We start from the raw sequence: 16,345 nt of genomic DNA on the forward strand, positions 1-16,345 counted from the left end.
AGCCACCATCCAGCAAGGAAGCAATGCAAATGGCAACAAAAATCCTTCAGTATGCACAAGAATTACCAGACATCGGTGATCAACGGGACAGTTACTTGCAACTAGCAAGAAAACTGTATGACACGCAGGCAAACATTGTCATAAACTAAAGAATGCATCCAACAAAACAATCCAAAATACATATTTTTTTCCCAAGACAGAAAAAAATAAACATTAAAATACTGTACGTATTTTACTGTTGTGCTTTTTTGGGGATACACCTGTATTGCAGTTTTTGTTATATAAACAGTTTTTGGACAGTATATTTTTGTATTTTATTGATTGTGTTGTTACACGTGCATTTTGTCAACATACTTGCAGGTTCATAAAGGACATGTACCATGCTCATTTCCCAAATGAGGAATTTCTGTTATCAGGACAAATTGGACAGCGCAAACACGAGTCCGTACTAGAGAATATTTACTGTATAAAGGCCCTCTAGTGGTAGGTATGAAGTAAAGTCATTTGCAGTTTCCAACTACAAATGACTAAACTTAAAGAAAATCCGGGCGGCCCGGTAGTCCAGTGGTTAGCACGTCGGCTTCACAGTGCAGAGGTACCGGGTTCAATTCCAGCTCCGGCCTCCCTGTGTGGAGTTTGCATGTTCTCCCCGGGGCCTGCGTGGGTTTTCTCCGGGTGCTCCGGTTTCCTCCCACATTCCAAAAACATGCATGTCAGGCTGATTGGACGCTCTAAATTGTCCCTAGGTGTGAGTGTGGGCGTGAATGGTTGTTCGTCTCTGTGTGCCCTGCGATTGGCTGGCAACTGATTCAGGGTGTCCCCCGCCTACTGCCCGAAGACGGCTGGGATAGGCTCCAGCAACCCCCGCGACCCTAGTGAGGATCAAGCGGTTCGGAAAATGGATGGATGGATAAAGAAAATCCGTTTTCTTCACATGATAGTCAACTGGCTGTTATCCACATGAGTATGCATACATTGATTTATTCAGTCATTCATTTTCCGATCCGCTTTATCCTCACAAGGGTCGCGGTGCTGGCGCCTATCCCAGCTGTCTTCGGGCAGTAGTCGGGGGACACCCTGAACTAGTTGCCAGCCAATCGCAGGGCACACAGATGAACAACCATCCGCTCTCACACTCACACGTAGGGACAATTTGGAGTGTTCAATCAATGTGGGAGGAAACCGGAGTGCCTGGAGAAAACCCACACAGGCCCAGGTAGAACATGCAAACTCAACGCAGGGATGCCGGAGCTGGGATCGAACCCATGACATCTGCACTGTGAGGTCGATGCGCTAACCACTTGCTCGCCGTGATAGTTACCTTTGTTGCCAGTGTGCATACAAGATGGCTCAAACATAGACTCACAAACATTTAATTTTATCTGCATTTAGTTTTAATTCGGCAAGGTCAAAAAAAATACAAGTCATCATTTAAGCATAATGAAAAGAGCGCAGTGAAATCACTATAGTTTTAATTATGACCAAAAAAAAAAAAAGATAAAGTGAAGAACATTTTGACCTTTTGAGGAAGTTGTGGTCTTTTGACAATTTGACAGATAATACAAAAAGTCAGAGAAAACCATCTGTTTGCATCATGTTCATGCATCACTTTGAGTCACCATTTGTGATGTTAACAATATGGGAACATTTTAGTACCGACAAGTGCCTTGCGTTATCAAAGCTATCATTCTCTACAGTACCTTTTGTAAGGCCATGTTTGCTTTATGACACTGAATTACATCAAAATCTAAATGAACGACTGGTACCTTTTAGACAAAAGAAACATAAGGGTCGTTCGTACCTTTCTTTTATGAGCTACACAATTTTGGGTGCCTTCTTAACTTACATTTCAAAAGACAATGTGTCTACAAATCAAAGCACGTGACTGTCTTTGGGAGAAAATGACATACATTCTTGTGAAGATGGACATTGATCCCTGTAAATTTACTCTTATAGCGCATTCATGGTTCACTGTACAATCTTTGTCTGAGAGAGTAAAACATGAGGTAATAATAGATATGACAATCTGGGGAGCAATAGAATGTTTTCTTTTTTTTTTAATAAACTGCCTAACCTCATCAGCGTGACATTTCCTACATACTGTATATTAAAACCACTCTTATTTGTGTGCAAAAAAGTATTTACATTTCGGCCACTTGGGGGCAGCAAATCCTGAATAAAAGGGGGTGGGCAACTTCAGAGAGTGAATTGGAACAATATTTGAGGAGCAAATATTATTTGACACATAACGGGAACTGCCGTTAATTTTGAACATTTATTTGATTTTCTTGACATGTAGCCTAAGTTCCACATACGAGTAAGTGTTTTGTCCACACTCGTAGAGCAATTGTGTCTTAGTGATCATGTTTAGGCGGACAACTTTGGCATATTTGTAGAACATCTACATAAAACTAATGGGGCAAAAATATGCCCACAAATTGACATCTACGCGCCATTAGCACAACGGTAGATGTTACTAATAGGATTTTATAACGTCACAAGTCATATTATTAACACACAGTTGTCAACTAGTGCACAGTTTTGCTTGCCTCGCTCGTGGCATTTAGTTGTTCAAAAACAGTTGTTACTTTACTTTAGTGCGCTGAAGTGACAACAAAGAGCATTCCAGTACTTTTAGTTGGACATCGAATAAATGGTCAAGCGGTTTCCCATAGACGGGCTATAACAACATGATACAATACATTTGGTAACAACTTTGATCCAGTCTGAAGCGACCTACTCAAGTTGATGATGTGGTGATGTTGTGGCTTCATTTGCACGAAACAGACAATGTTCGCGCGCACACACACACACACATGCACACACACACACACACACACACACGCACACGCTTGGATCGAGCTCAGTCACATTAAGGATGAGGTGGGAGGAGGTAGTTATGTGCTCATGGCCTAACTCTGCATTTTAATTTTTGCAGTCCAGAATGAGACAAAGACATATCAGATGAAGACCAGAGCCTATAAGCGCACAAGTGCTGCAAATAAATTGACCTAATATCCTGCATTTTTCATGTTCTCTGTATCCTCCCATTTGCTCAGGTTCCCTACTGTCCCGGGGCGTAGGGCCAGCTGATGGAGCTCCCTGACAACTGCATGTCTCGGATCAGAGTCTCAATAGGGGTCTTGCCAACCAGGCGCATGAAGAAGAGCTGAGAGATGAGGTTAGCCGGCACGGCGCGAAGAGCCGGCAGGCGCAGGAGCAAGCGGCCGAAGCGCTGAGGCTGATTGGGGTACTGCAACCTCTCGTACTCAGTCAGGGCCACCTGGGCCTTCTCCTGCAGTGACTCCACGTGGGCTGGATCAGTCAGACCGCATGCATCTGACAGCAAACGCACAGGAGAGGACCTCGCTTTATAAGGTATATATTCCATTGTTCTCTCACTTGAAAAACAGTTGGGTCAAAAAAGAACCCAATTATGTGTCAAAATGGGACTATTTAGGTCAATTTCCTATTTTCGTTTTTTCGTAATTAAAAACAATCCATTTTTTCTCAACAAAATAACCCAATTTTTAGGGACTTGTTCTGTAACAACAACAACAACAAAGCGGGTCAAGTAGCAGTCGGTCTCTTTTTGATCCCTAATTGGCTTATTTTTTACCCAACTGTTTTCGCTGGTTTACCATTAAGCTTGCACGCTAAAATTAATTTGGGTCAAAACGTGATCGAGCTGCTACTTGAGTCAATTCAATCCTACTTTGAGTTGTTTTATACAAGGCATCACAATTTGTTTTGTACAAAATGGCTTGTTTGTACAAAAATGACCCAATTTTGGATCAAATTGACCCAAGTCGTAGATCAGTCAATTTTTGACACAAATTGGGTTATATTTTGAAACTGTTTATCGAATCTTTGATTTTGCACTCTAAATTTAATTTGTGAGTTTTTGAGTTGTGAACAAAATATTCCTGTTTTGTGGGTTTTCTTCAAAACGACCCAATTTGGGGGTTTGTTTTGCACAAAAACAACCAATTTTGTGGGGTCAAATTGACCCAAGTAGTGGATCGGTCCATTTTTGTTATTTTTAACCAAACTCTTTTTCGAAGACATAATTGATCAATAATCCAATTTCACTTAATTGGTCTAAAAATTATTTATTTCGGACAAATAATGCACCGTTGTCCAACTATCTAAAAAACATAAAATGTGAATCTTGGCCGCAAAAAAGGCTGGGGAACGCCGTTTCAAATGATGGCGGACTCTGCTTTTTAACTTCATCAGGGTCTAAAATTATTTATGCCAAAACAACAGAAACGTCTTCAGTTTTTGATAATTGTGGCTGAAGCTCCAAAAACTTTGAACCACCTATCCGGCCATTTTTTTTTTTTTTTTTTTTTTAATATAGCTATCACCTATCCCAGCTGATTTTGGGCTTTGCATGGCACATATATACCAATCACACCCACATTCACACCTCAGGTCAATTTAGTCTTCATTTAACCTAGCATGCATGTTTTTGGAACATGGACAAAGGACAGGGAGAACATGCAAACTGTACACAGAAATGCCCCCAGCTTAGACTTGAACTCTGAACCTCAGAACTGTGAGAGAGAAATTCTAACCTGTATCTCACCCTGCTGCCCTGGCACCAACTCACCAAAAGTCAAACTATAAAACATCTTTAGTAGCTACATTAATGGAAGGGACACTTTCTCAGTACGTCTTTTCCTCATCATACAACAACAAAATGTGATTCGCACAGTTTACTGTCATATTGTAGTTCAATTCCTGACTGCATGAGCATCGTATTGCAATATGTTTGCATAGGTCTCTGTTCAAACTCTAGTGCAAGGGGGCTAAAATGTGAAGAAAACATGGTTCTTCATAGTTTTGCCATATTTGAGAGAGCAATTGCAAGCTATGTTTTACTTGCCAATCTATTGCCTCTCTGTTTTTTTAAAATCTTCCACATTGGGTGAAAATGTGTCCGGAAAAGAAGACTGTCTTTTCTTTGAATCATGTTTTTAGATGGATAAGCATCATTAAAAATCCGTGAAACAAGGAGTACCGTTAATACTTCGGGAGTCAAGTCATCTGCTAGGTTAGCTGACTACAGTGATAATCGGGCTTCTTTGGCAATTCTTTCACAACTTGAGAACGTTTGTATTATTTCCATGGAGATGGAAGTGCAGCGGGGCGAGGAAACAAGGACAACGGTGCAGCATGGAAAGACTGACAAGTTTGTATGTTTTGCCAGTGCTTGCATGGGTTCCCTCCCACATTGCATAAACATACGAGTTAGGTTCAGTGAAGACTATCAGGGGTGTCAAACTCATTTTTGTCGCGGGCCTGATTTTAGTTCCAGTTTCCCTTGGAGGGCCATTATGACTGAAACCATATAAAGAAGTCAGGAATAACAGTTTATTTGCCTATTGTTTGAGTTACCGAAATGAGGAGTTTGGTAACAAGAAAATGCTTACGGTATCACTCTTCTTTATTAGAATTGAAAATTTGACATTTTGGTACAGATTTTAGCAAGCATCATGAAGTTTGACATAATTGATTTGCTTTTGCGGGCCACATCAAATGATGTGGCGGGCCTGATTTGGCCCCCGGGCCTTGAGTTTGACACCTGTTGGAAATGGATGGACATACAGAAGTTTTGATCACTCAATTCACCCTTCCAGGGAAAGCAGTTACTGCAGTGGACATCTTGTCATGTTATGAGGTTACAAGGTGCATGAAAGGGTTCAACATGTAGACCTACCAGGTGAAAAGAGAGCAATGGCTTTCAGGCAACTGTATTCCGCCGTGTCCACTTGCAGTCTGTTGAGCTTGTCCACTTGGTCCTGGAAGACCCTGACCTGGTCCATGAAGGACACCACTCGCTCAGCAGACATAGGGGACGAGTGGAAGCCAGCCGCCGCCAGCAGGGGGGCCATGTGTAGTGGCAAAGCAGACTGCGCTGCGTTGAGAATGAAAAGTTCGCTCCAGCTTAGTCTCAGCAGTGCCACCTGTCGGAAGTCAGATTTTTTTTTTTAAGCAAGTGCAACCACGTCATTCTTGCCAGTGTCTTGAGTGATAGAGGTGGCAAAAGTAGTAAAAAAAAAAAAAAAAAATACCGTATTGGCCCGAATATAAGACGGGCCTGATTATAAGACGACCCCCCTTTTTCAAGACTCAAGTTTGAAAAAAGACTTTTTGAACACCAACTTAATTTTTATACAGAAAATAATTACAGTACATCTGAAACAAATGATTCTAACAATATATTTGAGAGAAAAAGCATGTTATTTTGCCTCATTCAAATTTTAATATCTCAACATTTAAATATGTAAACTAAAGTGCAATCACATTTGTAAATGAATGGCTTCTGATTTTTGAAATGTAAATTACACCATTACTACTCCTCAGCTGCCGGTTAACCTGGCAGATCTTCGAACCACTTTTCTCCAGATTGTCGCTACGTATCTCCATTTTCTGTTATCTCTTCTATTACTTTCTTCTCTTTTCTTTCTTACCGCTATATTTATTTTTATTCTTCGTGGCAGGGGTTCACTTTGGCCTGGTGAGTCAAGTTCAGCATTCGCTTTAATGATATCTGGCGTCATCTAGCGTCGTGAATGGGTATAATGTCTAGACCCCGAATATAAGACGATCCCCACTTTTTCAGTCTTATTTCAATACAAAAATCACCGTCTTATATTCAGGCCAATACGGTACAGGTTCTAAAATGGACAAAAAAAGTAACTGTGTGTGTTTTTTTAAACTCTCCTCTGCATAAAAGTACTGTACTCTTTTATTACTTTACATGTTGTATTTTTGTCGTTTTCGTTTGTAAACCAAGAGCTACTGCAAAAAAAACAAAAACAAAAACATAATATCGCAACACATCGGAATAATGACATTATTCAAGAGCGACTGTAGTTCATCCGATCGATTACAACAGGGAAAGTGGAGGTGTGAAAACAACTACCGGGTACATGCACTTTTGATTTTCAAGGCCCGAGCTAAACCCATGAGCTAAATGGCCAAGAAAAAAGTATAAGCGGGTCAGAAAATTGATGGATGAATAACTAATCTACTTCAGGTGGTTTTCATTTAATCAGCTGTTGCCATAGCTCATCATCCTTGACTGACCTGCTCTGAAACTGGAAGCTCTGGAAAGTACGGGATGTTTCTGGCCCACTCTATGGTGCTGAAGAGGAGCCGGGCAGCTAGCTCGCAGATGCTGTCGATACCCATGACGGGGGCTCCGCTCGCAGAAGCCCCCATCTGCGCTTGGCCGTACTGGGTCCCATAGCGGCTGTGGGGGTACGGCTCGGCCCGAAGCAGCTGGGAGATGAGCTCCGACACCGGCTGGCCGTTGAAGTAATCTGCCCCAAGATGACCGGGTAACACGCCTCCGACTACGCCAGCTCGTTGGGAGTTGGGACTGATACCTGTGTGGGAAGGTGGGATGCGACCCCTCTGGACAGCTGCACGAACACAGAGAGGAGTGGTATGACACATGTGCAAATATGCATGACACGGTGGCTTTGCTTTTACTTTAGAAAAATAGAAGTGCATGGTTGAAGATGAACAACATATTGAATTCCAATTGCAATATATCAATCTTCGAAAACATAAGATAACATAACATTTTAGATAGATAACATAAGAAGGTAAATATGAACCCAGAGAGGCTGAATTTAAATGCAATTGTTTTTGATAGTTTGTAATTTTTCAACTTTTTTTTTTTAATGCTGTTGATTTGAAGTCCTGAGTGGGTTTCAGCAGCAGCCCATCTCCACCACAGTGTTAATGGTACACTGTTTCCCCCTCCTGACACACCGAGGGGTGGTGGTGGTGGGTTTGTGGGTTTGTGAGCATTGTAGCTGGGGCAGACGGTACCCATCAGCTGCCTCCGAAGTCCCACAGGCCAAAAAGGCCCACTCGGACTCATCTTTCACCTGCATGGCATCCCGTATCGCCGGTGTCCAAAAGCAAATTCGAGGGGTGCCACCATGACAGGCATTGTCATGTTCTGTCTCGATTGTGTGCGAAGGGCGTTTCCCTCCGGCAGATGCACCCGTGCCTTGTTTCCCCATCAATCCGAGCCTTGTATTTAAGGACTCTGACTTCTACTATGCCTTGTTGACCTTGTTTGCTGTTGTGCTTCAAGTGTCATTTTCTAGACCTCTTGATATCATTCATAGTCTCTCTCGTTTTTGTTCATAGATGTTTGTAAGGATTTTTGCGACTCTAGTATTGCTCTGTGTTATCGGATGTTTTGATATTTCCATTGTGTATTCTCGATATTCTATTGAACCTTTCCTTTGCAAGCGCTTTTGGTATGAAGCCTTGATTTTCCTGGCACCTTGTGACCAGCCATTTCATTTTATACTCTGTCTGTGCAATTTTCTTTCAAACATATTTTTGTAATCGCACTTTGTATGAGCCTGCATTTTTTGGTGGGCATCCTTAAAAGAATATTCGGTTCGGTCAGAGCCCAACATTGACCACCTTATGGGCACAACTGATCTGCTGCCTCAATAATAGAATCATCTCTCACTCACTCAGTGTTCTCCGCCTCCCACCAGGATGTGGGCAAAAGCTCTGCCCGGGGTTGGAGTTCAAACTCTTTCTGACAAGGGATTCTGTCAGATGCTCCCAGTGAACCCTCACAATACGGTTGGGTGTGCCAGGTCGGACCGAGATCTACCTCCACCAACGGAGCCAACACACCACCAGGTGGTGATCAGTTGACGGCTCTTCCCCTCTCTTCACCCGAGCGTTTGAAACATGCGGTCACAAATCCGATGACATGACTATAAAGTCTATCATCAAACTGCGGCCAAGGGTGTCCTGATGCCAAGTGGACACACTTATGTTAGAACGTGGTGTTTTATCGACAATCCACAACAAGCACAGAAGTCCAAAAACAGAACACCGCTCGGATACTGATCCATGGGGGAGGCGTTCATCCTAATCACGCCCTTCCTGGTCTCACTGTCATTGCCCACGTGACCATTGAAGTCCCCCAGCAGAACAAGGAAGTGCCCAGAGGGAGCGCTCTCCGCCTAACCCTCCAAGGACTCCCAAAAGGGTGTGTACTCAGAGCTGATGTTTGATGCAGAGGCACAAGCAGTCAGGACCCTTCCCCACACCCAAAGGCGGCGGGAGGGTATCCTCTCATCCACTGGGGTTAACCGCAATGTACAGGCACAATAAGTATGTCCACACCTGCTCTGCGACTCTCACCGTGGGCAACCCCTCTTGAGAAACGGGTCCAAAATTATCATTTTTAAAGTGTAAAGATGTACTTTTAATGTTTTTAATTATTCAGTTTAACAATATATATCACAATGTGCTTTTTCTAAATACATCCAAAGTAATATAGACAAAGTTGAGACTAGCATGTTGGCTGGGCCTCAGCAAGCGTTGCTCTTTTGCAAAGCCCAGCCCTGCTCCAAACTGTCAGAAGTCCAGCAGGTTATTCACAGTGAGCCATTTCAAATACATGTTGTGATCATATAATACTTGCCTTACTAACTCTTCTCCCATTTTCTGTTGTAGCTTCTACGCTCCGGCCAAATCAGCCCGCCTCCAGCAGCAGTCGCTCCACAAATCCCCTCAAAAGCTGTTCTGCATACGACATCAGGTACCGTAAATACATCTCAAGACTACTTTCCCTTTGCACTGCTCCCTACCACAGTGACGTGGTATGTTGTGGTCCAATGTAAATTTCATTGTGAATATAGCCTGCTACAATTCAGCTTGTTCAAAATGAAAGATTTGTCATTTCAGCCTTGTACAAGTACAGTACATAGTGCAACGAGTCATGCTGGAAGTTATGTTTGGGTAAGGCGTTTCAAACTCTTGTTCCATGTGTAACAGATTTTAGCTGGAGCTGCACGAGGGTACGTTGGTAAAAAGCTCACTCTTCTGAGCTTTCAAGGCTGGCCTTTTGCTGGCTTTTAGCTCAGCAGTCTTAGCTCTGCATCCAGGCTGGCGGTGAGATGGTGGTGTAGGTTCGAACCCCGAGTGGGTGGACGGTGCAAGAACGCCATCAGTTGCACATGCGCCCGTTTTGTTTTGTTTTTTACTTTGAGCACCTGCCCCTCCAAAGGTCACTGCACGGCCCTGTGAGTTTTACTGACCGTCTACGCCAGTCGCAACTGAGCATGCCACAGTTTGTACTGTTTGTATTACACATAGCAATAAAGCAATCAAGTTCCAATCATTTATTTCATATATGCGTTTTGTTACTCTTCAATTTGGAACTGTTTTCAGTTGGTCATTTGTTTATGCTCAGGCCCCTCGCTACAAAAGAAAAAGGTTCGTATCTCCAATACTCTTGGTGAGCGTTGCTCAAGTGAAACTGTGTTGTTAATGTTGTTGTGTAAATATGAAAAATGTATTTTTAAATTTGAAGAAAAAGACATAGTTTGAGACTTTGATGAAATCTCAAGTTATAAACATACAATATGTGAACAAGATCCAAATAAAACAGTGTGTGGAGATTTGCTGCAGCTCTTCGTGGATTTAGTTGTCTGTTGTTACTCCTGTTTTTTAAATTTTTGTGTTCATTTTAGTGCTACGATCAAAAGTAATTGCTGCGAACAATGCTACTATACAAACCTTTCATTAAATGAGACTACAGATAGAGCTTACAATTTCTTCACTTGCTATGCATTACCATAAAATGGTACCGTGTATTCATTGGTTTTAACTCATTCATTCCCAAAGACGTTTTTAAACGTCTTTTCAGACTTGGTACGGAATTGGCTGGTACTGAATGAGTTAATATACTGTATCTACAGTAATTGGGGGTTTTATACGTAACTAAATAACGAAGTTATTTGGTTTTAGTTGTCTTGGTTACAGCTGTCATTTAGAAAGAGTTGAACAAAAAAATGAACAGGCTCACACACAAAATGAATTACACAAACTGTAACAATCCATTTTCACGTGGATCCAGATCAATGGGCAATCTTTGTTTTTTTAATTCAAAACAATTGAACAGTCCATACTCCATAATCATAACGGCACCATTTTTCAATCTTCCAGATGGACAAATATAAAGAGTTTTTCGTCCACAGTAGTTAACAGTTAAGCCTTGGCGGGGGTCTACGCTCCACTGAGTGACCTTACAGTTATACTGTATAAGGCCATGATAGAATTGCTCAAGAACACATCGAGCAGGGGCTCAGAGTTTTTCTCAGTATGCTGTAAATAATTTCTACATATAGCACCTTTAAGTTCATCAAGCAGCGGTATATATAATCTCTTCAAAAGTTAAAGCTACTTTCACTGGGCCAGAGTTGAGCTCCACAATTCCAGGTAGTGTGGAAAGAGCAACAACATGCGTCACGGCCACCGTCACTCATTACTAACCAGGCCCAATATAACCTCTGCTACATGTCACTCCTTAGTGTGCATTAGCTGTGGAGACCCGAGGAAGTCATGTGCACTGCAGTTGCAAGACTTTAACATGCTCGTCAGTAAAGTTATGAATCTGAAATGAAAGTATTCACATGGGAATAATTAAAACAGCAAAGTGTTTCTTTTTTTGTTTTTTCCCCTGTTCAAATATGTTGTGAGAACAGCCACTTTCCCCCCTGTTATTCAAATGATACCCTTGCCTTCGGCCACCTGCTTATCACGTAAGATCAGCAGCTGCCAGAGTTGCGCACCGTGGTGAAAACATGCCCTCAGTTGAAAGTAGAAATAATCAGCTTGGGTCACTGGAAATGTCACTGCTTGCCTTCACACTGAGCAGAAAATTATCTATCTATCTATCTATCTATCTATCTGTCTATCTGTCTGTCTGTCTGTCTGTCTGTCTGTCTGTCTATCTATCTATTTCGGCTAAAGCAAATCTGTAAAGTATTCACAGTGCTACACTTTTTCCAGCTTTTATTTTCGAAAACATAATAGATTCATCATCCATCCATTTCCAACACCGCCTATCCTGAAGAGGGTCAGAGGGAGTTGCTGGAACCTATCTCGCGTGACTTTGGGCGGAAGGCAGACCACACTCTGAACTGGTCGCCAGTCAGTCGCAGGGCACATATAGAGACAAACAACCATTCACACCCACATTCAAACCGTCACAGAGTGGGAACCGATGCCACGCTGCCCACACACAAGTCAGGTGAGTGTACCGCTATACCATCAGCAACTATAGATTCACCACACCTCCCACCCTTAACATTTTACGCACAACACCCCATAATGACCGCAAAACCCCTTTTTTTTTTGAAAGTTTTTAAAAAATGACCAAATCACATTTAGATAAGTATCCACAGCCTCTGCCATGAAACTCAAAGTTTAGCTCAGGTGTGTCATGTTTCCACTGATCATCCCTGAGAGGTTCCGACAACTTAATTGGAGTCCACTTGAAATCAGTTGAGTGGACATGATTGGGAAAGGCACACACCTCTCTATATAAGGCCTCACGGGTGACATGTCAGAGCACAAATCAAGCATGAAAGTGAAAGGAAGTGTCTGTAGAGCTGATGAGACACAAGATTGAAGTCTTTGGTGTGATTGGCAGGTGCTATGCTTGGAGGAAATCAGGCACCGCTCATCACCTGACCAATCCCATCCCTCCAAGTGATGCACAAAGTTGGCAGCATCGGGCTCTGGGGATGTTTTTCAGCAGTAGGAAGATTGAGGGAAATGCAGAACAAAACTAGCCATGTACGAAGACACCCTGAATGAAAACTTGCTCCGCAGTGGCCAGGACCTTAGACTGAGGTGAAGGTTCACCTTCTAACGAGACAATGACCCAAAGCACACAGCCAAGAAAATAAAGGAGTGGCTCCAGGACAACTTTGTGAATGTCCAAACAAAGCCCCAGACTTGAACCCGGCCAACTCTGAAGAGATCTGAAACCGACGCTCCCAGTGCAGCCTGATGGAGCTTGAGAGGTGCTGTAAATTACATGTCTTTTTTTTCTTTTTTTTAACCCTGTTTTATGGTGATCTATTTACCACGATTCCCCCATTTGATTTAGTCTTGTGTAGTTTTCTGTCACAAATCAAGCATTTCACATGCAGTTTGAAGTGCTTTCAAGATGACCCGCTCCCATGTTATGAAAGCCTCGTGGCAAACGTGTTGAACTAACCTTCTTTGCGCATGCCAACACGGAAACATTTCTTCAGTCGACAGAACTGGCACTGGTTGCGATGGTGCTGGTCGATTTGGCATTCCCGGTTTGATCTGCAGTGACACACGTGAATGTAAGGTGATGAGAACCTTCCAGCTCGGAGCGCTTTTCCAATAAGCACTTTGTATTCACATGTTGAATGCCCCCCCCCCCCCCCTCCTCTCATGGACCTTTCTGATGAGTGAAAAGTGCGAGCCGGCGTGTCTGAATAGCTCTTCAAGGCTGTGACCTTTGTAAATCATCAGCCCTACACGCCCTTGTGTCGACTTTTACAGCAGACGAGCACTGGCAACATTCCTTTCAGCCCTGGATGTGACACGCTGATTAAAAAGACGCATTCCTTTCAGGGTTAGCGTATTATGACGAGAAAAGGAATAACCACGTTATGTGGCTGAAAATTCCCCAGGCCTTCAGCAGAGAATTGAGTTTGCAGCACTTCCCTAGTGCAAGAAAAATGTCAGTGGTGAGCTTCTCAGGCAATCCGGCAACATGCCTGACCTTCAGGGTGATCATGTTTTTCCTTTTTGCCGGGCCTGTTTGTGACACTTGTACGGCATGTCATTCGATGGTGAGGAAATGACAAGCATATGTGGCTGCAAAAGGAAAAACAAACCAAAAAAAAAGAATTTCTGGAAACTTCCCAATTGCGGGAAGTTTGGAAAAAAATAATAATAATAAAAATAAAAAGGACACACTCCACCAAGAAAAATGTGATCCATTTGATCCGTTCTTGAGACTTAACTAAACAAGTTACCTGCAGGAGTAGTTGAGGTTGCGTCGGATGCTCCTTTTGAAGAAGCTCTTGCAGCCCTCGCATGTGAACACGCCGTAATGCTTCCCGCTGGACTTGTCGCCGCACACCACGCAGTCCAGCACGCAGGCCTTGTCCTCGTCGGCGATGTCCACATCGCTGCTTCCGGCGTGGGGCGAGCCCTCCTCCTCTTCCCTGCGCAGGTAGACCTTCTCCTCCAGTCCTGACGCGTCACCGTTGGGGTTGCCCCATCCCCCGCTTACCATGGCCATATTCTCCGAGTCCTGCTGCCCCGTGAGTGGATCATACACTGACCCGCCCTGGCTTTAAACTACTCTCCGAGTCAAAAAATGTCAGCCCGCGTGACGATGCGTTGATCTTGAAGGCAGATTTGAGGCAAAAGGATGAAAAGTTGTCTCTGCGATGACCTTTCCCTCCTTGTGCTCTGTTTGGATTGACCCGGCGATCCTTCCCGGCGCCCTCTGGTCCTCTGTAATCTGGCCGCTCCCTCTGTTCTTGCCTTTCACCCTTGTGTATGCCGCCCTGACCTCCAATCAATGGCTCCTGAGAAAACTTTACACACACATTGAGTGGTTCAGAGTTCAGGCGGGAGAAGAAAAAAAAAGGCGCAGCTTGCTCTAGCCCAGGAAACAATAAATTACACTTAATCTCCCACTCTGGTTTCTCCCTTCCATTCACAGACTTTCCTCCTCTGAGAAGAACAAACTCAGCTTTCCCTCAGTATAGTGGCAAAGAAGCAAACAGCCACTGTGACTCTGTGTGCGTGACTGCTTTCTTCCAAAAGGACAAGTGGGAGGAAAATAAAACAGAGTTCTCCTTCAGGCAGGGTTAAACTACCCTGCCCTCTGCTCCAACTTCCAAACTTGTCCAACCAGTTTCCGTGCAATGCTGAAGTGTTATCTGCTGATCTGGGCCAGCTCTAGTCCAGACTCACTATTGACTTGTTGAGGCAGAGGTGACACTGATGAGAGGGGCCGTGAGGCAGGGGGGCGGGGGGGGTGATCCCCACAAATGTTCATCCACTCAGAAACTTTGGAGAAGAAATCAAATGTGTCGTATACTGGGGAGGGATGGACCCAAAAACTGATCTGTGATCCAAAAGTGATGCAAAAAAAAAATCCATAAGAATGCTGACACTGGCTGCAGGCGTTATATTCAAACCAGAGCGGTCTGAGAAAGACAACACACTCCCTCTTTCTCCTGGAAAAATGCCTCTGTGGTTTCTGAGGCAACTAAATTCATTAGTCCTCCGGTCTGAAGTTGACTTCTGTTTTCTTAGAGCGCCTCCAACCCTGCTGGAAAGGCTCAAATGTCACAAGACAAATAAAAATAAAAAAAAACAGGGGAAAAATAAAGTCGACCTCCCTTGAGACGCTTTTTTTTCTTGCCCGTCTTGTTAAGTCACTGTCCATCCAGCAGTTACAAGCATAGGCCAGAACCTCTTCACATTCCCTGCCAGGGAGTCGGGGTGTACTGTTGCACTGTGTCGTCCTTTCTCCCCCCCCCCCCTCCTCTGCTTCCTCCTCCAATAGGAATAAATTAGTCAAAGAAGCAGGAAAAAGCAGGTCACGGAGCTCCAGTGGAAGGCAGACCGTTCTGTGAAGAGCACCCAGCCTCCTCTCAGCCTCAGTCAGGCTCTGTCTGCCTCTCTCGGCTCGGTCTCCCCCTTTAGGGAGAGTAAGCGTGTGTCTGTGTGCTCAGGGATTTGACACTGCTATTCAAGCCCTGCCGTTGCCATGACGCCGGATGCCTTATAAGGCCAACAGAGTCAAAGAGCACAGAGTGGGCCACAGCCGCAACGCGTGCGCGCGCACACACACGTAGTCATAGAGAAAGAATGCCTGACTGGCTGCCTGTTTCCCCCCTGACCTCGGGCCATGGAGAGAGCAGGAGGAGTTAACCCCAACACTGCCAAAAGCAAAAGAAGATGAAGGGGGGTGGATTGAGGTGGTGGTGGGAGTGGGGGGGGGGGGTCTTTGAATGGGGTTGGCTCGTCATGGCACCCATACTCTTGTTCCCCCCACTCCATTCTAATCCTCAAGACTTCCTGCGACATTGTTGACCCAATAATATCAGGGAGGGCCTGTTGTTGTAATGCAACTTGTGAAAAGGTTATATGATAAGGCCACGGCTCCTTTTCACACCTGCTGCTCACATTCACGTTCACACTCATTCGGCTCCGCACGAGGGGGCTGGAAGGCCCCCTACACACCCTGCCTGCACATGCAGCACCACTGGTCACAAGTTCTCATGTGGCGTCACAGAAACTATGAAGAAACTCAGGAAAAGGTCAAAGTGTCCACACCGTGTACCTGTATTTTCCCCAAACGGAACCATACCACAAGATGTCATTTGATCGCGTTTGGCTTTTCATGCTCATAAATAATAGAACTGGAGGCATATTATGTGACTGTTTAGAAAACAAAGTGTAGTACACGAGCAAGAAATCTTGTAATGGA

General features: G+C 44.0%; 1 protein-coding gene across 1 annotated transcript; it reads right to left on the reverse strand.

Annotated features, from left to right (window-relative positions):
* Nucleotides 1-1,324: 1,324 nt before the first annotated feature.
* nr2f6b (nuclear receptor subfamily 2, group F, member 6b) lies at nucleotides 1,325-15,548 on the reverse strand. The gene is made up of 5 exons (XM_086115819.1): nucleotides 13,869-15,548; nucleotides 13,073-13,167; nucleotides 7,099-7,436; nucleotides 5,726-5,972; nucleotides 1,325-3,339 (listed from the first exon to the last, which is right to left on the reverse strand). The coding sequence occupies exons 1-5, from the start codon at nucleotides 14,135-14,137 to the stop codon at nucleotides 3,065-3,067; spliced, it is 1,224 nt and encodes a 407-aa protein (XP_085971945.1). The 5' UTR covers nucleotides 14,138-15,548; the 3' UTR covers nucleotides 1,325-3,064.
* Nucleotides 15,549-16,345: the final 797 nt, after the last annotated feature.

This window comes from Hippocampus guttulatus, chromosome 7 (genome assembly GCF_054856545.1).
Source record: "Hippocampus guttulatus isolate MCC_2025c chromosome 7, RoL_Hgut_1.0, whole genome shotgun sequence".
NCBI lineage: Eukaryota > Metazoa > Chordata > Actinopteri > Syngnathiformes > Syngnathidae > Hippocampus > Hippocampus guttulatus.

Bases quoted from the DNA above. Each gene is read 5' to 3' on its own strand.
- nr2f6b (XM_086115819.1), bottom strand. From the start codon at position 14,137: ATGGCCATGGTAAGCGGGGGATGGGGCAACCCCAACGGTGACGCGTCA. The intron at 13,168-13,868 runs GTAACTTGTTTA...GTGTCACTGCAG, and splicing joins AACCTCAACTACTCCTGCAG to ATCAAACCGGGAATGCCAAA. The intron at 5,973-7,098 runs GTCAGTCAAGGA...GACTTCCGACAG, and splicing joins AGCTTCCAGTTTCAGAGCAG to GTGGCACTGCTGAGACTAAG.